The sequence below is a fragment of the Heptranchias perlo genome, chromosome 13, assembly GCF_035084215.1.
Source record: "Heptranchias perlo isolate sHepPer1 chromosome 13, sHepPer1.hap1, whole genome shotgun sequence".
Classification (NCBI taxonomy): domain Eukaryota; kingdom Metazoa; phylum Chordata; class Chondrichthyes; order Hexanchiformes; family Hexanchidae; genus Heptranchias; species Heptranchias perlo.
The window spans coordinates 21,772,273-21,794,997 of NC_090337.1; the positions used below are offsets into that span (position 1 = coordinate 21,772,273).

General features: G+C 42.0%; 1 protein-coding gene across 1 annotated transcript in view; it reads right to left on the reverse strand.

Annotated features, from left to right (window-relative positions):
- The window catches only part of meltf (melanotransferrin), a 48,161-nt gene that overhangs the window by 15,812 nt on the left and 9,624 nt on the right, over positions 1–22,725 (reverse strand). The window contains exons 3-11 of the mRNA XM_067995126.1: positions 20,599–20,698; positions 18,539–18,724; positions 14,903–15,059; positions 13,365–13,432; positions 9,235–9,422; positions 7,255–7,429; positions 6,116–6,267; positions 4,035–4,131; positions 1,417–1,611 (exon numbers count right to left, since the gene is read on the reverse strand). Of these exons, the coding sequence (XP_067851227.1) occupies positions 1,417–1,611; positions 4,035–4,131; positions 6,116–6,267; positions 7,255–7,429; positions 9,235–9,422; positions 13,365–13,432; positions 14,903–15,059; positions 18,539–18,724; positions 20,599–20,698 (1,318 nt within the window). The remainder of the gene's footprint in view (positions 1–1,416; positions 1,612–4,034; positions 4,132–6,115; positions 6,268–7,254; positions 7,430–9,234; positions 9,423–13,364; positions 13,433–14,902; positions 15,060–18,538; positions 18,725–20,598; positions 20,699–22,725) is intronic.

Sequence of the window (22,725 nt, forward strand, 5' to 3'; positions counted from 1 at the left end):
ACCTAAGGTGCTTCACACAGGAGAGAGATGGAATTAATCTTTAGCCCATATTCCCTGGTTCTGGAGTTTGTGACAATCTCATGCATTATGTCAGGGTTCAATTTATATATTCTCTTAATAATTTTGAATACTTGAATAAAAACTCCCCTGAGCTTGCACTTTTCCAGAGTAAATAATCCCTGGCTATTCAGCCTCTCATAGTTTGGATGCCTTGGGCTATGTATCAGTTTGGTTGCCCTTTTCTGCACAGCCTCCAATGTTTGACTATCTTTACTGTAGTACAATGACCAGAATTGTACTCGTAACTTCAGGTGTGTCCTTACCAATGCCTTGTTCAGACTTGTTATCACCTCCTGGAATTTGTGCTCTATACTTGAAGGGGAAAAAATTTGCAGGGCAAGGGAGTGGGACTAATTAGATAGCTCTTTCAAAGAACTGATGGGCTGAATGGCCGCCTTCTGTGCTGTATCATTTTATGATTCTACGATTCCCACTGGCTATGCTGGTTAGCTTTCCATACTGCTGCTACCCACTGTGCTATTGGTTTTAGTGAGCTCTCCATCAATACCCTCAGATCCCCCACCTGTATTGTCATGTAGCCTAGAGCCATTTAGTTTCTAATCCTCCTGTTTACTTTGATGCCTTAGTCTCATTATCTTGCATTTGTCCACATCAAATTATACTTGCCACTCATCAGTCCACCTTCTGACATATCCAGATCCCTTTGTACTAGATTTGTCTGTTCCCTGTTGTTTGAACACCACCCACGCACCACCCCCACCAAATTTGAAGTCATCTCAAATTAGACAGCATTGTTTCTGTCCCCAGCTCCAAATCCCAGCAACATTTCTATACACTAAGCAGCACTATTCCCTGTGGCAGCCCACTAGTGACCCTTTGCTATGTTAATACAGCTCCATTCACAGCCACCCTTTGCTTTCTCTGGTTTAGCCAACTTTCAATCCACCTGAGAAACGTGCCTCTAATTCCATAGCTTCCTACCTAGTGGATTAATCACTTGTGTGGCTAGCGTGAAATCTAACAGAATTTCTGCTGTCAACAAGATCTATAATTTTCTCAGAGAACTAAAGTAAATTTGTTAGGCACAATCTGCATGCTGACTTCCTCTTACCGTAACATTATCTCTTTTAGGATGTCATCTAAAACAGCTGTTCTGCTCACTAGCCTGTAGTTGCCTGAGTCATTCCAATGACCCTCTTTAAAGATTAGTGTTATGTTGGCTACTTTCCAGTCCTGGGGCACTACTCCAGTTTGTAACGATTCCCTTAAGATAGTGACCATACATCAAGGAGCAATGGTCAGGTGCTTTCCTTCCGGATTAGCAAATGAACAAAAGTCCTTGTTGAGTGGCTGAAAAACAAGTAGTCCACTGCTTAAAAAAAAAATCTTCCTTACCTTTGTCAATATTACATTTGTCGGGCTTGATTTCGCCTCTCTCAATTAGGGTACCAATGGGGATGTTCCAGCCAGCTGTCCTGTCCAGCCCAGTGTGACAGGACTTCTTTCCTTTCAGCTGATCGATGGTGAAGGCGTTATGACTCGACTTTTTTACGACTGCCACAGCATAATATGATGCTCCATCATTATCACCTAGCATATAAAATAAAAAATAAATACATTAATACCAAACAATGCAATATTGGAGGTGAAATTGAATTTTGGGGCGGGCACAAAACGGATGGCGGTGAATCAGCCACCTCGGCTTTTCAACTTTGGTGGGGAAGTTAATTTGAAGTCAATGGAAAGTAAAATCAGGCAGGGTGTATAAGGGACAGCTAATCCGCTACCACCTGTTTTGCTTCCCTGTCAAAGTTGAATTTCATTCCCACTGTAATTGTAACATATGGGGGTGAGCATGTTGAATGAGATACATGTTCTGTTCAAGGACAGATGTCCCCATTTAGAGCATTATAATTCAGAACCCAAGCCAACCTCATCTGACGCTCTATATTACCTTTATTCAATATTTTTTTTTCATAAAGGTCGAGCCTCATGCCAATAAGTAAAACAGGTTAATAGTACGAACATTTCACTCTCAGTCTCTTGAAAACCAGCATCACTAACCTCCCACCCCGTGGCCAAATTGTCTATCCTATCGAGAATTGCCATGCACATCAAATCATGGCACACATCAAATGCCCATATTTGTCAGGAAATCCTTAAATGACATTCACAAAGACAGAACTCCCAGTCAAATGCTCAAAGGTGATGGGATCAGCAACAATGCCAGCATTTCCACTTGAGAAAATATAATCTTGGGTAACTAACATCTATATTAAAAATCACTTGTTTAAGGAAAAAAATTACAAGTGCAAAATAGCTTACAAGGCCAATTCATATTCACACAGTTTGTATAAAGAAATTCTATTGCTGAAGAGCCAACCGGTGGTCAGGGTCTGGAATTGCATGGAGAGTTAAACGCCCAGTTTACAGTTGGGTCTTGTTTTTCCAAACTGGTATTATGTGACGTCTTTTTTAACATTGTACAGTCCTATCATAGCACCACCTACAAATGTGACAGGTACTGCAGGTAAATGTGGACAATTTTAGAATGGTAAAGTTCCACAGGAGAGCCTCACATAAGGTTTTCCATTTATTTTGAAATGGGCATATCTGCCCACCTGATATTCTAACTGGCATTGTTGGCCTGCATAGAAACACCTGTTTGTCTGAATAAAATAATTGTTTTAACTACACCCAGCTGGCTACCATGCCTGATTGAGAAAGAGACACACTTGTGTCCAAAAAGAAAACAACAGAACTGTCAAACACAATGACAAGCACTTGGACTTCCACATAAGTACTTATGTTCATAGTGGGAAGTGGAAATGCCATTTTCCCTTCTACCCCATCCTCCTTCCCCCCCGATGGCACTGATTCCATTTTCCAAGCCAGAAACAACTAGCCCTCACCTGACGCCCAGCCAGTGTCCTCATCTCCCAATCTCAGTGCCAGTTTGTCGCTTAGCCTGCCAAATCAATACACTCTAAAATGACTTCCATGCCCGCTGACTCCACACCGTAGCTCTGAACAGCACAATCTTAACACTGGATAAAATCGTAAACAGAACAGCTCCCAATTTGTGGCTTTTTGCCAATATTGTCAGCAACGTGTCTAAGTGTTTGAACAAGTTGTTCTAAGAATACAATCAATTTGGTAACTGGGTTTTATCTGCCAACCAATTTAGCCCAAGCCAGTAATTGCTCTTTCCTTGAGATAAAGGCTGGCCTGTGGACTTCTAGCCTCTTTTAAAATCAGTATCTTCATCTGGAGTGCACTCATTCAACCTCTACGTGAATCCCTTCATAGAGGACAAAGATATAATTTCATGAGAACTAGAGACTGAACACAGGCAGCTATACTGGCCCAGGTTAATGATCTTTTTACTTTAGTTCTCTAATAATTGTTATTTTAATTTAATACACTTATGGAGGTTTAGACGCCTCGGTTTAATGTTTCATCTGAAAGTTTGCCCTTCAAATAATCCCATACTGCTGAACCAATCACAGAATTCTAATGGATTAAACTTTCCATTCACTCCCACTGGATAGAATTCCAGTGAACTAAACCATTTCTTCCTTGTTAATGCTTATGCACAAAATACAGTATATTGACTACTGAGAGACACTGAAATTCTAATCACTCTTGTATAGAATGTTTTCTCAGTTTGTTGTTTGAATTGAATTACTGAAGGAATGACGAAAGGGCTAAAGAACAGAAATCTGTTTTAATCCAGATCCAGCAAAGGATTCCTTGTTATGTATTCGTCAAGACTGGCCTGTGCTAGGATTAAATTTATCTGCTATTTAAGATGGGGGAAGAGTGTTTTAGCTTTCTAAGAGGATTCAATGCCCTTTTTGCCTCTTATCCTCTGGCCATTATTGTTTCAAAGTCACATAGCAGTTCCAGAAGTGTAAGAGCAAACCTTAATTTTCCCACCCATGCACCCTTTGAGTGCAGCTTCCCACTGGAAGTACATGAATGCAGAATTACTCCTATATTTTATTTCTTACTAGTATAACTTTCACCCGCAGCAGGCACTAATTCATACAACTTTCCAGCTGTGTATATCTGTCCTGCATCCAGTGTAACTGCATCAATGTCTTTATTCTGTAAAGAGGCAAAGAAACTAATCAGTGCTGTGATTAATTCAAGCTTTATTAAGGTTAACATAAATTCCATTTCATTATATAATTTAAAGAACCATAATAGGGGAAGGTACTTTCAACATGAAAACTAGCCCACATAGTTGAGGGTGCCAGGAAGGAGAGAAATGCTGATATTCTCTACCATTTTTTTTATAAAAGTCTTCTGGGGGTGTGATTCCCTTACCAGCAGCCTGGACACTAGCAACAAGTCACTCAATTGATGGATTCATCAGTGAACAGATCTTATAATGATTTGGAGCTGTATTCTTGGTCCAAGACACTGTCTACTTGCCTGCTACTGAGTTTTTTCACACTCATGACAGCTCCAGCTCCAGCATCAGCATCCAGGACTAAGGATCCAAGCTGTGTTAATGAATTTCACTCAGTGATTGACCCATCACTTATGAGTAGAACTGCTCTTTAAATTACCAATACTCTGAACATAGGGACCCACCATAGTCCTACAATCTACACCTTAAATTGCATTAGCAAAATTGTGATGTGTCTTTCTTTTCTCCCTTTATCTGCTAAAGGCAGTGACTTATTATGGAGTATGATTTCGAGGGTGTCAACAACCCTACAGTATCTCACCAAAGTAGCTTAGATTGTGTGTTGACAGGCTTCTTTTCATGGAGGGCATGGTCCTTTCCTGCCCGAGGTCCACACATGCACACTTTCCAGCATAGGCCAATGGATAACGTCAGAAGTGGAAACTCTGGCATTATTTTCCTCTACATAGTCCAGGAGAGTCAAGGTGAATTAAAGTGATATCTGCTAACTGTTAAATCAAACTCGGATCTTCTGCTCCATATGCATTTAAATGATGCATTTAAGGGGAAGCTAGACAAACACATGAAGGAGAAAGGAACAGAAGGATATGCTGATAGAGTTAGATGAAGTAGGGAGAGAGGAGGCTCGTGTGGAGCACCGGCATGGACCTGTTCGGCCAAATGGCCTGTTTCTGTGCTATATATTGTACGTAATATGCCTTAGTATTACACCAGATGGCATCTTTAATCACTAAGCCATAGAGCAAAGGTGAGAGGTGACCATTATTATTTAACCATTTGATTAATTTACAGATGATGTGCTGACAATGCCACAGCATGGTAGGATACAGGTCCATGCCTGCAGTTTCATCCCTGTTGACCTCCCAACCTCAATCAAATCTTCATGATGAAGAAGTGCTGAGTAGGAGCCAGGCTGTTCACAGGGTAATTGGGAGGGCAATCACTTCAAGTTGCTCTTGTATGAGAATCCTAGCAGGAGACCCTAAAGCAACATTGACAAAGGCCTAGGAGCAGGTCAGCTGCCTGCCTCTTTGCTGGGAAATGGTAATAGCCACGGAAAAAACAGATGACACAATAAAGTAACATAAAATATGAATCTAAAATTGTGTGTTTTCCCTATTATTTCTTTGTATAATTAAACACTACATATTGTGAAGATAATCTGTTTATTTCATTACATTTTGCTTAGATAAGCTGCTGTAATTACATGATATCTCTCTTCTCAGATGCCTATTTGCTGTTTGAATCTGGTTAGGTCAGGAGATCAATCACATTCCACCCTAACTGGGTAGAGAGAACAAGGAAATACACCAGACTGTGAGTTGAAATGTGCCAGGAATGCAAAAGAATGTCAACTAAGAATTAAAGAGCTTCATTGTTTCAGGGTTTTGTGCTATTTCTTTACTCTATTTTGAAACAGCCCAAATACACTTATGGAAATATTTTTACTGGGGATTAAGATGTGTGACTGACCCTCCATTCATTCCAGTGCAATGGATTGAACTGAAAAATCGAATAAAGTCTTGAATTTTTCTGACAAGTAATTGAGATTCAGGTTTTGGTGTTTCTTTAATCCTCTACAAGAACTATTTACATATATATCCACTCATTTTGACCTTTTATTCCTATGGGCACTGTGCAGATATAGAATCCTACCTTGATCTTTATCATGCAGTCATTGGGATTGTCGCCTGACACGCACTGAATTGGTGGTGTTAGATCTTTGCTATTGAAAGCTTCAGCCATAGCTCCACATTTCAGTAATTCTCCTCTAGACTGCGTGCACCAACGTAGAGTCTTGGGCATATCTGTGTTAAGAAAAGCAGCACAAACTTACTGCCTGTCTGTACTGGTGCAATATCAATATCACAATTGGTTTTTACATAACAAATGTAAATATTTCCATTTTGTGCAATACCTCAACGTAACTCTAGCAGAGAAGGGCTGTGGGATTAAATTTGGACTGCTCAAGCAAAGAGCTGGCACAGACACCATACGTAAAAGTGTCTCTTCCTATGGTATAAACTTCTATGATTCTAACAAATAGCCTCATATCCACAGTTTCCCCGCACAAAAAGTTCCAGATTGTTGCCCATGCTCATCAGGAAAAAGTACCAAGCGAGGAATTATAAACTGCTTCACGAGGAAAAAGAAGGGAAAACTGTAGGGTAAGTCATATAGAGGCACATGTGCAAGGCCTTGTTGGGTCCCAGGAAAGTGGCAATCAAATGGACATCCATGACTTGTGTGAGTGCCACCTTCTCCTGTTTACCTGGTGCAGTCACTATGGTTAAGCCCCACTGGAAGCCAGAGACCTACAGTTACCATTGGTAAAAGGGGGAAATGCAGCTCTATGGTTTTGCACATAAGTGGAGACCTGCTGAGAGTTCACAGGTCCTATGAAAATGTGGCTCTCCAATGTTGTCGGGTCTCCAGAATTCCTTTGGTGAACTGAGGGAGTACTACATGTCTGCAATCAATAACATTCTGCTAATATACTGATTATTAACAAACTCAAAAATGCAACACAGCAAGTTACTTATTAGGTAACTAGACCACCCAACAAATTTTGTGAAATCTGCTGGACAGAGATTTCCAGGCTCATGTTTGTTTTGACCACACTTGGGGGAGAATAGAGGATTTGGGCCGTAATGTATGTTCCACAATGCAATGGTGTATTTCACAGTGGAACTTCCACTGGGATAAACATGTTGCCACTCACTAACAGGAAGACCCCCGCCAAGTATCTGTTAATCATTCTGAACTATCTTCTTCAACTGAAAGACATCACTTACTGTAGCAGTCAAGTCCATTCAAGGACTGTAGATACTCTGTCCCCAGCCAGGCTTGATAAGTCTGATTTTTGATGAGCATGAATTCAGTGGTGGAGTCCTTAAACAGCAAATCTTTGCTATTGTATGAAGCAGAATCAAACATCTTAAAGCCAGTGGAAGTAATGCCAAATTTTTTCTGTAAGTAAAGGATTTTTTTAATTTAAAGAGTTTGATGTAATTGCCTTTGTTCAGAATTATATAATTAGCTATCAGCCCAGGAAAAAGTTGGGCTTTTCTGCCAAATTGGCTCAGGATCTATGTAAATCACGGTGAGATTGAAAAGCCTGTTAATTTTCATCCTTTTAACACAGGCTGACTTAAAAATACACATGGAAATGGAGCACCACAATTGTATGGCATCAGGTATACTCTACATGCATGCTGATGAATCTCAAGGTGGAATACCATGCCCAAACTCTCTCTCCCTACTGGTCGGCCTAAATGCAAATGGATTTCATTTACACTCCACTCGGGGATCCGTGAATGACAATAAAGCATTACCCCTGCCGTCCTATTCCTACAACCTGTCTTGTCTTCCTATGAAGTACAATATTACCTGACCGTGAGTAGTCTCACCTTGTATGTGGAGTTCCATACAGCTGGAGGGACTTCTACCAGATCTTTTACAAACCACCTAATCTATCAGACAACCCAGCTCTTTGACATAAGCCCTTTTCTCTAGATCGATGAAGATTCATAACTTGGTATGATGCCCTGAACTCTAAGAAATAATCGATAATCCCTCAGGGAAGCTATGGTGAAGCAGTGAGATTGCAACTGTTTCCAGGGAGCTGTATTTTCATCCCACCTTACAATGGGTCCTGTTTCTTTTTATCATCCTGTCCTCCCAGGAACTCCTCCTACTGGTTTAATTAACCCATGTGAACTTACTGCAACATTCTGAAAAATGCATCATTCTGGTGATATGAATCAGAACAGGAATTCCATCTTAAGGTTTCAGTTTATCAATATTTCCAGAAACACTTTCTTGCAGCTCTCTAAGGTCTTCTGGGCAGTATTGACACTAAAGTCATTTTGTCCCATGTTCACCTCTCGGATAGTCGTTTTCCTTGCCGTTCTTATTCATATGAGTCTGGTGGGCCAGTCCGCTCCATGGGTCATGGGGAAAGGTATGGCCCAAGGAGAAGGAATAGGAAAGTAGGTGTTCCGACACAAAGTTCCATTCACAACAGGTTGAGGACACATGGAAGATTAAATTTAATGCAGAGAAGTGCGAAGTGATATATTTTGGCAGGAAGAATATGGGGAGGCAATATAAACTAAATGGGACCCCCAGGTGTCTCTGTTCCTGCACCCGCTTTAGGTACAATTCTAAAGGGGGTGCAGGAACAAAGAGACCTGGGGATATATGTGCACAAATCTTTGAAGGTGGCAGGACAGTTTGAGAGAGTGGTTAAAAAAGCATACGGGATCTTGGACCTTATAAATAGAGGCACAGAGTACAAAAGCAAGGAAGTTATATTGAACCTTTATAAAACACTGATTCGGCCACAACTGGAGTACTGTGTCCAATTCGAGGCACCGCACTTTAGGAAGGATATGAAGGCCTTAGAGAGGGTACAGAAAAGATTTACTAAAATGGTTCCAGGGATGAGGGACTTCAGTTACGTGGATAGACTGGAGAAGCTGGGGTTGTTCTCCTTACAGCAGAGGAGGTTAAGAGGAGATTTGACAGAAGTGTTCAAAATCATGAAGGGTTTAGATAAAGTAAATAGAGAAATTGCTCCCATTGGCAGAAGGGTCGAGAACCAGAGAACACAGACTTAAGTCCATGGTTTGGATGACATGATTTCTTAAATATGCTCTGTGTCTAAATGAATAGCCTAATTTTGTCTTGTTCAAAGTTTTTTAAAAATGGTTCTTCCCCAAAAAAATGTTACAATTTGACAAATTAGCTCAGTTGGCTGAAAGTCTCCGTACCTGGCCAGCATCCAGAGCATTGAAGATTGCCGCGCCATCTGTATCCAGTCTGACTACAACTGCATGGGCGGGCACCTTGGCGAGGTGGCATGCCTTCCAGTCAGTAACTTCAGCACGGCTTCCGTCACGACATAGAAGCTGATAGTCACTTGAATTAAGGTCCTTTGCCCAGGGATTGGGATTATTTCCTGAGGAAAAAAAACAGTTTATGACAGGCATTGGCCAAATGGTCCACTTAATTCACATTCCACAACTACTGATGTAGTTATGATTTACAGCAGGCCACTACAAACTGTGAATGAGATTCAGTTACAATTATTGAGTCTGTAATACAAAGAGTAACAGTTTATCCTAAATCAGTATTTGTTTCATCATACTTTGGTGCTGAGTTACTATGAAGTGGTTTCATATGTTGTGTTGATGGTTCAGAAAAGAGAACACCATGAGCCTGATAATGCAGTCCAGTGCAAGTGAAGGAGCCACTGTAGTCTGTAGTGCTGCTCGGGTGCTTCACAATTAGCATCAAATCTGGGGCCTTGATGAACTTTGCATATCACAGTAGGTACAGCACAGGAGGTGGCCATTCAGCCCATTGTGCCTGTGCTGGCTCTTTGAAAGAGCTATCCAATTAGTCCCATCCCCCTGCTCTTTCCCCATAGCCCTGTAAATGTTTTCCCTTCAAGTATTTATCTAATTCCCTTTTGAAAGTTACTATTGAATCTGCTTCCACCACCCTTTCAGGCAGTGCATTCCAGATCATTACAACTCGCTGCGTTAAAAAAAAGGTTTCCTCATGTCACTTCTGGCTCTTTTGCCGATCACCTTAAATCTGTGTCCTCTGGTTACCGACCCTTCTGCCATGGGGAACAGTTTCTCCTTACTTACTCCATCAAAACCGTTCATGATTTTGAACAACTCTATAAAATCTCCTCTTAACCTTCTCTGCTGTAAGGAGAACAACCCCAGCTTCTCAAGTCTCTCCAAAAATAGTTTGTGCAAAGGCGCACAGCACGTTACACACAGCCTGAGAGCACAGGCATGCACCTCAGGCACTTGATAGGTGGCCTCCGTGTCGGAAGCACTGCAGCACTTCAGACGTACTGCATCACAATATTGCTCATGTCGGCTCTTCTGTACAGAGCACAGAGGAAAATGGAAGGGGGAGAAAAAAGCAAACATAGAATTTAGACAGAGCAATGGAAGCCAAGCAGGCAGCTGCCCTGGCTTACTGTGCCATGGAGCGATGGGGCCAACATACACATTTCAGTACGGAAATTCAGTCTTGCATTCTCTTCTGCACAGGGAAGGTAGGAAATAATGACTTTGTTTTACTACCACACATCCTGCACCTCCCAATGGATATCTAGACCACTGTGTATCCTCCTCCAACCCATGTACTACTGTGCATTCTCCCCCACAGAGAGCAAGAAAGAAATGTTTTTGACCTGTGCGTCACGATGCATCCTGCTCCATTCAGGGAAGATTGGATAGTCCACAATCTCTGCCGAGCAGAGTACAGGGGCGGGTAGTCTGTGTACCACTTAATGTCAAGCATTCCTTGACACTAAATTGACCCAAGTGAGAACTAGCAAATGTATCCTAATCTGAAGCAAGCAAATGTGACTGACGTGAGCTCCAGTGCTCTATCACTTGAGCTGAGAGATAGCATCAATCCCAAATCTGTCAAATGCATAAATAAAATGAAGCATTTCACTGGGAAAGGAAACAAAACAAAGAGAGGAAAAGAACAAGTATTCCTTGAACACACTCACAGCTGACATAGTGACATAATTACAAGCAGTCATTTTCCAGTACCACCATGTGCCATGCTTCTCAGCCAGGCACTGCTCCAGGGCTTTTGTGTATGATACTGAAGGGCTTATATCAACTCTGCCGTACATCAGAGCTGCAGGCTGTGCTAATGCAGACTCAGAACAAGCTGGCAAAGTGCTTTTCTTTCAAGCACTCCGAAAGCAGGTGCAATCCAGACAATCCTTCACAACAACAACAACTTGCATTTATATAGCACCTTTAACATAGTAAAATGTCCCAAGGCGCTTCACAGGAGCATCATCAAAAAAACTTGATACCGAGCCACATACGGAGGTGTTAGGACAGGTGACCAAAAGCTTGGTCAAAGAGGTAGATTTTAAGGAGTGTCTTCAAGGAGGAGAGAGAGGTAGAGAGGCAGAGAGGTTTAGGGAGGGAATTCTAGAGCTTAGGGCCTAGACAGCTGAAGGCACGGCCTCCAATGGTGGAGTGACTAAAATCGGGGATGCGCAAGAGGCAAGAATTGGAGGAGCTCAGAGGGTTGTAGGGCTGGAGGAGGTTACAGAGAAAGGGAGGGGCGAGGCCATGGAGGAATTTGAAAACAAGGACGAGAATTTTAAAATTGACGTGTTCCCGGAATGGGAGCCAATGTAGGTCAGCGAGCAGAGGGGTGATAGGAGAACAGGACTTGGTGCGAGTTAGGATACAGGCAGCAGAGCTTTGGATGAGCTCAAGCAGTAACAAGCACCAGAATTCAGAGAACAAAATTGCACATAAGAACCCTACACTTCAAGAGTACCAATCAAAATTTTGATGCATATACATAAAGCAAAGTACTCCAACAATAATTGCATCAGTACATGTATGAAAGTCTCATGATTTGTTCTTACCCCAAAGTACTGCCTTTGCTTAGCATCACAAGGCAAGCTTCATCATACGTTTGCTGTCTTCATCCACATCAGAGCAACAAATTGCTCTTTGCCATCTAGGACCTGAATTTTAACCCAGCCCAGTCTGATGGGAGGATCTCTTTCTCTCTCTCGCTCTCTAACTCTCTCTCATATAAGATACAGACCATTGAATGAAGTGGTTAGCTGAGGAATGGGGCACTGGAAGGGAAACCGAGCAGTCAGGTGGGGAATGAAAATGGGGCCAGAGAGTGGGCCAGTCAAGCAAAGATGGCGTAGAACACTAGGACCAAGCTAATATAGCAGAGGAACAGGTTAATTCCCTGTTATCAGGCAACTCAGAGCAGCAAAATCGGAGGTCTGAAGTGGACGAAGCCATTCCTGTGGCTGAGACTAGGAGCAAAGCCATTGCTGGAGATGAGACCAGAAGCAGATGTGTTCCTGAGATTGAAGCTGGGATGGAGGCTGGTGAGCGCAGCAAGGTCAGTTCTGTATAACATATAGAGCCGGGTTGCCAACTCTGGTTGGAGGCATTACTGGAGGTTTGATCACGTGACGGTCTGACCACGCGACATCTGATCACGTGACGCCTACAAATATTATTCCATTTACCTTGTTGGGCCCCCGTGGTTGAGTATCTTTGTTCGTGGTTTCTCCAACAGCTGTTGTGCGAGAAGTCCCTAGAACCGGGAGACCACCCACGAGCAAGCGAAGAAGGGAAACCGAAAGTGGGGGAGCAATTCGCAGAGGGGAAACCAGAGGTGGGAGAAACTTTGGGTCGACCAGTAACTAATAATAATTCACTGAAATTGCACCAACTACTAATAGTAATACTGATAACACTCAGATTCCCCTCATAACCAACAGTAATAAAATAACTCACTGATAGTCTATATGTAACTGGTAATAATAGGTGTAATGCCTTGAAAGCCTACCTATAACTAGTAGTAATCCTATAACCTGCTGATATTAGCCCTGAAACTACTGCCCGAATCCCCTCAAACTGCACAAGTTGCAGTCAGGCTCCCCAGTCCATGCCACTTTTAATAGGCCCGATCTCTCTCCCTATCTCCTTGGAATGTGATTTGGACTCAGGTTCTGTGTGAAGGTGACAACTCTGAACTGGGTGCCTCAGTCAGAGCCAATCTGTACTCCGACTTCACACGTCAAAACCGTCCGGCACAGACCAACTTGAGCCAAACCGAGAGATCGCACAAAGGGCACATCATCCTAAACCACATTCCAGATGCAAGACAATCAATGAGAAGGATTACAAGTTTTTTTTTAAAGTTAAAGGCAGTAGAGGGAGAGTAAGTAAATTACAGACCTATTTATCAATCCTAATTGCACATAATAATGTCACAACTCCTTTAACAGAACAAACACAAATAGAACAGAATATTGCAACCCGTGTGCAAATCACAGAATATAGGAAGTTAAACCGTCACTCACCATCTGTATTATCAGACACTGTAGAATGTTTAACAAAGGCAATATCACCCGCTTGTTCAGCTAGGCACCTGAAGTGAAAGAGGGTTGCATTTAAATAGCCATGCACAAGTAAAATGCATCTCGATGGTAAATTATTACGACTGTGACAAATGATCCTGCAGTATGTTGTTGATCCTCCGGCTTGCCCACCCCTCCATCTGCATGCGTAGCAAACACAGCAACAACCAACACAAACTATCAGAATCAAGCCACCCATAAATGTAACAATTATCAGGCTAAACAAAACATTTAAAAAAATGTTTCTTTTTCTAGCAGGGATTAATATTGGAAAGCTCATTGGCCATGCTGCAATTACATTACAGAATATTTTTCTTACAGTGCCTTTTGCTGCCAATTACACAACTGAGATCTAGGGAGTAAAGGGTGGAGTTCGGCACGTACACAATATTGATTCTGGTGGCGGTAGAAAGGTATATACTTCAAACACTAATGTACTCAGAGTCACACAGCATACTGCAACATGGTACACTGAAGTGGAAAGTTGCAGGTTCAATCTCTACCTCTCTGTTGAGGGGGGAGGGGCCATATCACATAATACAGTAGCTAGAAATATTCACCCTGAAATTCCACAGGGCCATTTACACCAATATTGAGCTAGGACTGATGCCACCAATGCTTTCCATTCAACACTTCTAGTTCAGATGTAGCATAAGGCAAATGCAACTGTCCCAACAAGTAGCAACAAGTCTAAGTGAAACATTTCCTAAGTTTCCAACTACTTTTGCAGTTTCTCTGAATGAGAGTGCCAATAAATGCTGAATTCTGTGTTCCATTTTGTGGATTGGAACTAGAGACAGTCCCAACCTAATTTTACATGGAACCCTAACAGACAGCAGAGAAAAGAGAGACTATCATCCCATCTCTTTGGGTCGAACTTAAACCTAGGTCTCAGTGGGATTTTAAATCAACTATGCCAACCAGTTCCCCTCATCCTCTTGTATCTTTATATTTTCTAATTATCTCCTCTTTTGAATGCATCGAATCTTGCTGGGATACAGTTCACAGGGATCAGCAGCCATTTATTACCTCACCTAAGTGAACCTTTATACGTGAACCCAAGTAGGGAGTGTTAGCAGGCTACTGGACCATAGACAGCAATCACCATTGAGACTGACCCTGAACTCATTCGATGTTGACACATGCACACTTTCCAGGAAGGTCTAATGGATATCGTTCTGGAGTGGAAACCATGACTGATTTCCCCCCACCCCCAGGCCTAAGGGTATGGACAGTAATTTTATTAGTGTCCCAACTACTGCCCCCGGTGAGATCAGCTAACTAGACACAGACCGGGGATTGAACTTGGGACCTTGCGGTCTGTAAGAATTAGTACCACACCATGCAGTGCATTTACCACTTGGGCCAGTAAAGGAGTTCGTTTATATGATCTTTATACTACATACAGTCAAGATTTTTAAATGGTTGTGAAACTATTTGTTATACTTTACATTAATAGAACAGTAGTTGAAATGCTGTACCTGAAAGCCCCACTGTAGCTATAATATCTCTCGTCATCATCTTCCGCACATTCATTTTTGTTATGTTCATCACCAATACACAACTGACAAAGGCTCGATGGGAAACCTGTACGTTGTGCTCCAGGGATGCAACTTTGATTGAAAAACTCACTCACAGCTAGAAAGAAGCAAAATAAATAATTAATCAGTAGTGATCAGACTTGTAAGTGCGTATTTATTGATTGTCTATCTTGAAAAATAAGCTTCTGACGTTAATTTAAATTAGATTAGAAATAAGAATTTTGTTGCACAAACTCCAGTCAGATTTTTTTTCTGATTACTGAATAAACAAGTTGAGAGACAAACAAAGTTGCAGTATCTTTCAAAGACTGTAAAGTAAATTACACTCATTGGGAGTCATTTTAACTTTTAATTGCAAGGTGGGAAATGAGCTATTGTAAATTGGCTGTCCATTTTCCACCCTGCTCGATGTTCTTTTTCATCTCTGCTCTCTAATTTATAGAGAATCAATGTCAAGTCCCTGGGATGCATTAGAAATAGGGATGATATGATAGAATTTCGCCCAAAAAATAGGTGTAAAGTTAGTGTAACTGATCAAATAAATGGGTGGTGATCCATTATACCAGATTTCCACCCATTTTGCATCCCATCCAATTTTACAGATGGTTTTTGTTTTAGCAGCAGAAATGCCCAGTTTGTCATTTGTTATATTAAACCTAGGCCTTAATTATGTCATACAAGCCTAGCATTTACACAAGAATAGCTCTCAGTCATCCACTGTCCATATAAAATGGGTCTCCTGGATCGCTGGTTCGGGTTTTTCACTTCTGTGCTCACCAGTCTGCAATTTTTTACCCACTCACATTAATAAGTACAGTAGCATTGTGGTCATGTTACTGGACCAGTAATCCACCAGCATGGGCTAATAATATAGTAGAACATGAGTTCAAATCCCACTGTAGCAGCTTGAGAATTTGAATTTAATTTTTAAAAATCTAGAAATAAAAAAGCTGGCATGAATAAAAGTGATCATGAAGCTGTAAGATTGTTTTAAAAACCCAACTGGTTCACAAATGTCCTTTAAGGAAGTAAACCTGCCGTTCTTAACCGCTCTGGCCTATGAGTGGCTCCAGTCCCACACCAACATGTTTCACATAACTGCCCTCTGAAATGGCCGAGCAAGCCACGCAGTTGTATCACTAGGATGGATAATAAATGCCCATCCTTGCCAACAATGCCCACATGCTGAGAATAAAGTTTAAAAATGGGTGGAAAATCACAGGCTGGCAAGTGCGGAAGTAGAAAACCCTGGCTGTTGTTTACAGCAGAGGACCTAAAGAGCCCAATAGTAAGATTTGTAGCTGTTTTTATGAGAGCATGTTTGAAGCTTTCCTTTTTTTTTTGCTTTTCCTTTCCTTTTCCACTTATTTGGTCAAGAGGCTTGGTGCCAAGTGTTCCGGTACTACTATATTTTTGGCACATCCACAGTATTGGGATGGTGGATTTCCCAATGGGAATTCCCACCTTTCTTATGTTTTTCGAAGGAAGAGGAGGAAAGATGCTTCAGAGGTAGACAGCGCTCACCCACTTTAACAGACAAAGGCGCACCTGACAATGAAAGTGCAGAACTGGCTCCACAGGTCCTGGGTCAGCAGAAAGCCAGATGCAGAGCTGTACCATTGGCTGCCAAGCCACCTGCAGCTAACGTGCACCAGAGCGCTGACGCTGACAATGGCTGTGGCTGTAACAGTCAGCTCCACCTTCAAGTTCTCCTCTTCTGTCATCTCTAAGGCCTGTTGCAATGCTTTTCCATGGCGAAAGTGCCCTAGAGTGGCAATCAGGCCACCCTCCTCACTACTACACCATTCAGCATCACCCTGACTTTGTCAGTCATCAAATAGGGAGTTCAAGTGCTTTACATCACACCATCACTTGGGCACAGACTCAGTTTCCTGCCTTCACATTTATCATGTCAACTATTGGATATTCTGTTACCCAAAGAGCCATTGCAATAGTTGAAATGTGCATTAAAAAATATTAGCAGTCATTGTAAAAGCTACTAACATTTTTGTTCCATATGTGGCCACTTACCTTTAAAGATCCCTTTAAATCTAACCACCAGCCCTTGTAAGTAGTCTTTAAGAGCTGCTTACATGCAATTTTCTGACCTGCTTTGTGATGAATGCCCAACGTCAGGCTCAATATGGGCCAAGAGCTCAGCTACATTATATAAATGGAGTCAAGTATGCAAAATCAGGCAGTGTTTTTTTAATTCGTTCATGGGATGTGGGCGTCGCTGGCGAGGCCAACATTTATTGCCCATCCCTAATTGCCCTTGAGAAGGTGGTGGTGAGCCGCCTTCTTGAACCACTGCAGTCCGTGTGGTGAAGGTTCTCCCACAGTGCTGTTAGGAAGGGAGTTCCAGGATTTTGATCCAGCGACGATGAAGGAACGGCGATATATTTTCAAGTCGGGATGGTGTGTGACTTGGAGGGGAACGTGCAGGTGGTGTTGTTCCCATGTACCTGCTGCTCTTGTCCTTCTAGGTGGTAGAGGTCGCGGGTTTGGGAGGTGCTGTCGAAGAAGCCTTGGCGAGTTGCTGCAGTGCATCCTGTGGATGGTACACACTGTAGCCACTGTGCGCCGGTGGTGAAGGGAGTGAATGTTTCGGGTGGTGGCTGGGATACCAATCAAGCGGGCTGCTTTGTCCTGGATGGTGTCGAGCTTCTTGAGTCTTGTTGGAGCTGCACTCGTCCAGGCAAGTGGAGAGTATTCCATCACACTCCTGACTTGTGCCTTGTAGATGGTGGAAAGGCTTTGGGGAGTCAGGAGGTGAGTCACTCGCCACAGAATACCCAGCCTCTGACCTGCTCTTGTAGCCACAGTATTTATATGGCTGGTCCAGTTAAGTTTCTGGTCAATGGTGACCCCCAGGATGTTGATGGTGGGGGGTTCGGCGATGGTAATGCCGTTGAATGTCAAGGGGAGGTGGTTAGACTCTCTCTTATTGGAGATGGTCATTGTCTGCTCACATCCCGATTAATGCCCAATCAGAAGCCTGATTATCTACCTGATGTGTTGCTGGTCAGTCACTAACTCAGAGTCACTAAAAATGGCAGAGATTTTTTCCCTTGCCCCAGTGATACAAATGCTACAGAAGCGAAGTCCCAAGTCTTTCACGAATAGTGTTTCATGTATTACAATAAATCTCTACATTAAATAAGAGGACTTAGGGACACCAGCTATCAATATGAGAAGAGTGAAATGATAAGAGACTGTGGCTATAGCTGAAAGTGTGAGGAAATATAATTATAGGGAATTAGACAAAAACAAACATGAAGATAGGGATACAGAAAGAGATGGTTAAAAGAATGGATGGCAGAGAGGCAGACAAATGGACACAGATGATTGACAGAAAGAGAAACACATGAGACATAAATAGAGTGAAGGAGGTAGATTGACTAAGACAGAAAGTGACAGGTGGGAGTCAGATATAGAGACTAATGGACAGAGTTGATTAGGGGGGTGGGGGGAGAGAGGTAGACACAGCGCAAGATAGATAGCAACAGACAGAAAGTGAGGCACAGAAAATGCAATCCACAGACAGACATTAGGAATCAATTACCCCAGCTTTACCTTGTGGAATTTTACAACCAATCACAGACATTTTTCCGGTGTTAATCAGATAACCAATAGGAACATTCCACCCTGCTGTTCTACCGTAACCAGTGTGGCAGGACCTTTTCATTTTCAGATTGTTGATAGTGATTGAATTATCTGATTTTCTGACAACAGCCACTGCGTAGTAAATGGTTCCAACTTCTAAAGGAGCAAGAAAGAAGCAGAAAAAATACTGTCACCAAAATGAGTCAAAACAAATCTAACAAAACCATTTGGGGTTATCTGAATTTCATCAATACATCTCAATGCCACACTAAACATTATTTATACCCACAGAGCCATTGGGCGGTCTCACAAATATTTCAGATCTCCTTCCACTCTCCCCCATATTTAAATGACTTTTTAAACTAAACCAATCTCCCAATTTTCTTAGCAGATTCTACTAAAGTGCTCCCACCATCTTTTTTTACAAATAGAGAAAATTAAAGAAAAGATGGAAGACCCTGCTTTGTTCTGATATTTAAGGTGACTCCAAACTGCCAGTGATTAACTCTTGAACAGCCATATGAAACTGAACGTCCGTGTTTTTGGGATGGAAAGTAAGGCTGAAAAGATTTTGATGCTAAGTCATTGGATACGGGCTATTGGTCCAGGCTTGCAAATAAAATTTTTAGGGGAAAAGAATGTCATCAGAGACTTGGCAATTTAATGGTTAATGGTTATACTGTCTTATTGTAAGGATCTCATGTCTAATACAATTAAAAAGATAGATTTTAAAATGTATTTTTTATTTAATACAGTGATTAAGTAATCACTGATTACTTGCAATGATTGGCCCTACTCCAAAAGAAGTATTGTTGTTCCATTCATGATGACCCTGCATTGATCCCAATGCCAGCCCAGCAGTCCTATCAATGCTGGTACTGCTGCCCCTCTGATATCCTACAGCTCCTCAGCCTTTCATGGTCAGAGGTGCAGACACCCTCAGATGCCAGATCTAAAATTGTTCTGACACCCCCACCTTCCTAAACCATAACCCTGAAGCTGCCTCTCTCCTGTGCAACATGGAGTCTGGCACAGCCCTCTCATGATACAGTGAAACAGTGCCCTCTCTTCCACTGTATAAAAATGAATTCTGAGATGCATGTGATACATGTCTTGGATTTGTACAATGTGGGGTAATATTTATACAAGAAGCTTACAATATTAGTATGAGAGATGTATACCATTCATATAGCTACTATTCCAATTTGTGGCAATGGACAAATAAATACCAGCTCCTCCATCAATAATATAGCTCATCCTGCTCCCAAACATGAGCTCCTCTGCTATGGTGGGTGTACAGTTTGTCTAGTTTACAATACACTTGTACAAGAGCTGACACCGAGACAAGCATAAACCATATACTACTAGATGAGAGTGAATTGTTCCCTTTTACAAGTTATGTATATGTCTAATAACTACTGTTAGGAGTAAAATGAATGAGTAAAATGTCAATTTGGTAAAGCAATATACAATTATAATTTAAAGCATATAACTAATTCACATTTTTTTTGAAAAACAATAATTGTACTGAGTAGTTTTCCATTTATACTCATCGTTTGTACTGGATCTTTATTTACATGCTTCATCATTCTCTAGAAGTGGGCGTCAGTTGGCAGGCCAGCATTTATTGCCCATCCCTAGTTACCTGGAGAGGGTGGTGGTGGGCCTTCTTCTTAAACCACTGAGTATCAGTTTGTTACAACTGGCTTGTTAGGCAACTTCAAGAGGGCAGTTAAGAATCAATCTCATTGGTGTGGGCCAGACTGGATAAGGACAGCAACTTTCCTTTCCTAAAGGACTTTAGGGAACCAGTTGGGTTTTTATGAAAATCCGACAGATTCATGGTCACTTTTACTGATACCAGCTTTTTATTTTCAGAATTCAAATTCTCAAACTGTCACAGTTGGACTTGAACTCGTGTTCGCTGGATTATAAATCCAGCTCTCTGGATTATTAGTCCAGTAACATAACCACTACACTACCGTACCCCTTATTAATGGTATGGACCTCTGGATCTCCATGTGCAGTACCTTGATCATACTTCTCAGCAACAACAGGCTTTAGTTTATGCTCCTTTGCAGCCTGATAGAGGTTCCCACCATCCAATGACACTGCATCTGCTTCTTTGTTCTGATAAATGATTGAAGAAAGTTACCAGTAAAATAAAGAATTCAATTTGAAAACACAGCATTAATATTTTTCAATAACAGCAGCATACTGTCTAAGTCTCTCAATTCCATCATTATTTCTTATTCAGTACATTAACATACAATTGATTATGGATAAAGATAAAGGCAATTTATGATTAGCTACGGAACATTTTAAAACCCCTGCTACATACTATTTTCAAGCGCCCAGTGGATTGTGATCACTCAAGCTCCATAGGTTCCAAAGGATTGGTGTTAGACTTGACCACTACTCCAAGTAACCAATGGACTACCTACATATTAAGGTGCGCAACAGATGATGTTATAAGAACATAAGAAATAGGAGCAGCAGTAGGCCATACGGCCCCTCGAGCCTGCTCCACCATTCAATAAGATCATGGCTGATCTTCTACCTCAACTCCACTTTCCTGCCCCATCCCTATATCCCTTGATCCCCTAGAGTCCAAAAAATTATCTATCTCAGCCTTGAATATATTCAATGACTCAGCATCCACAGCCCTCTGGGATAGAGAATTCCAAAGATTCACAACCCTCTGAGTGAAGAAATTCCTCCTCATCTCAGTCTTAAACGGCCGACCCCTTATCCTGCGACTATGCCCTCTAGTTCTAGACACTCCACCAGGGGAAATAACCTCTCAGCCTCTACCCTGTCAAGCCCCCTCAGAATCTTATATGTTTCAATGAGATCACCTCTCATTCTTCTAAACTCCAGAGAGTATAGGCCCATTCTGCTCAACCTCTCCTCAGAGGACAATCCTCTCATCCCAGGAATTAATCTAGTGAACCTTTGTTGCACCACCTCTAAGGTAAGTATATCCTTCCTTAGATAAGGAGACCAAAACTGTACGCAGTACTCCAGGTGAGGTCTCACCAAAGCCCTGTACAATTGTAGTAAGACTTCCTTACTCTTATGCTCCACTCCCTTGCAATAACGGCCAACTTGCTATTTGCCTTCCTAATTACCTGCATGCTAACTTTTTGTGTTTCTTGTACCAGGACACTCAAATCTCTCTGGACACCAACATTTAATAGTCTCTCACCATTTAAAAAATATTCTGTTTTTCTGTTCTTCCTACCAAAGTGAATAATCTCACATTTTCCCACATTATACTCCATATGCCACCTTCTTGTCCACTCACTTAACCTGTCTATATCCCTTTGCAGACTCTTTGTGTCCTCCTCACAGCTTACTTTCCCACCTAGCTTTGTATCATCAGCAAACTTGGATACATTATACTCAGTCCCTTCATCTAAGTCATTCCTATGTTCCTATGTTCCTATATAAATTGTAAATAGCCAAGGCCCAAGCACCGATCCATGTGGTACCCCACTAGTTACAGCCTGCCAACTTGAAAATGACCCGTTTATCCATATTCTCTGTTTTCTGTCCACTAACCAATGCTCTGGCCATGCTAATCTGTTACCCCCAACCTCATGAGCCCTTAACTTGCGTAACAACCTTTTATGTGGGACCTTATCGAATGCCTTTTGAAAATCCAAATATACGACATCCACTGGTTCCCCTTTATCTACCCTGCTAGTTACATCCTCAAAAAACTCTAGTAGATTTGTCAAACACAATTTCCCTTTCACAAAACCATGTTGACTTTAAAAGGAGAATGATCGAGGGACAGCAGCACATTTGCAAGGTACTGGAACAAGTGCCACGCTCACTCTCCACAATAGTGCAGAGGATGGAGGAGTCCATCTTCTGCATGAGTGGAATGGTGGCACAGGTATGGGAGGGAATCTCTGAGATAGTGTCGCAGGGACGTGAGCAACTGTCTGAGATAGTGCCACAGGTAAGTGCGGGAGTGTCAGCGATGGAGAGAAGGCTAGCCTCCGTTGAGGTTCAAGCACAGCTCACAAATGAATCCATTCAGGCCCTTCTGATCAGCAAGGGAGTCAAAGGATTTCCCCGATTTTCAGAGTCCCCCCGCCCCCAACGCACCCACACTTTGATTCTAAAATCGGGGCCATGGTACACAC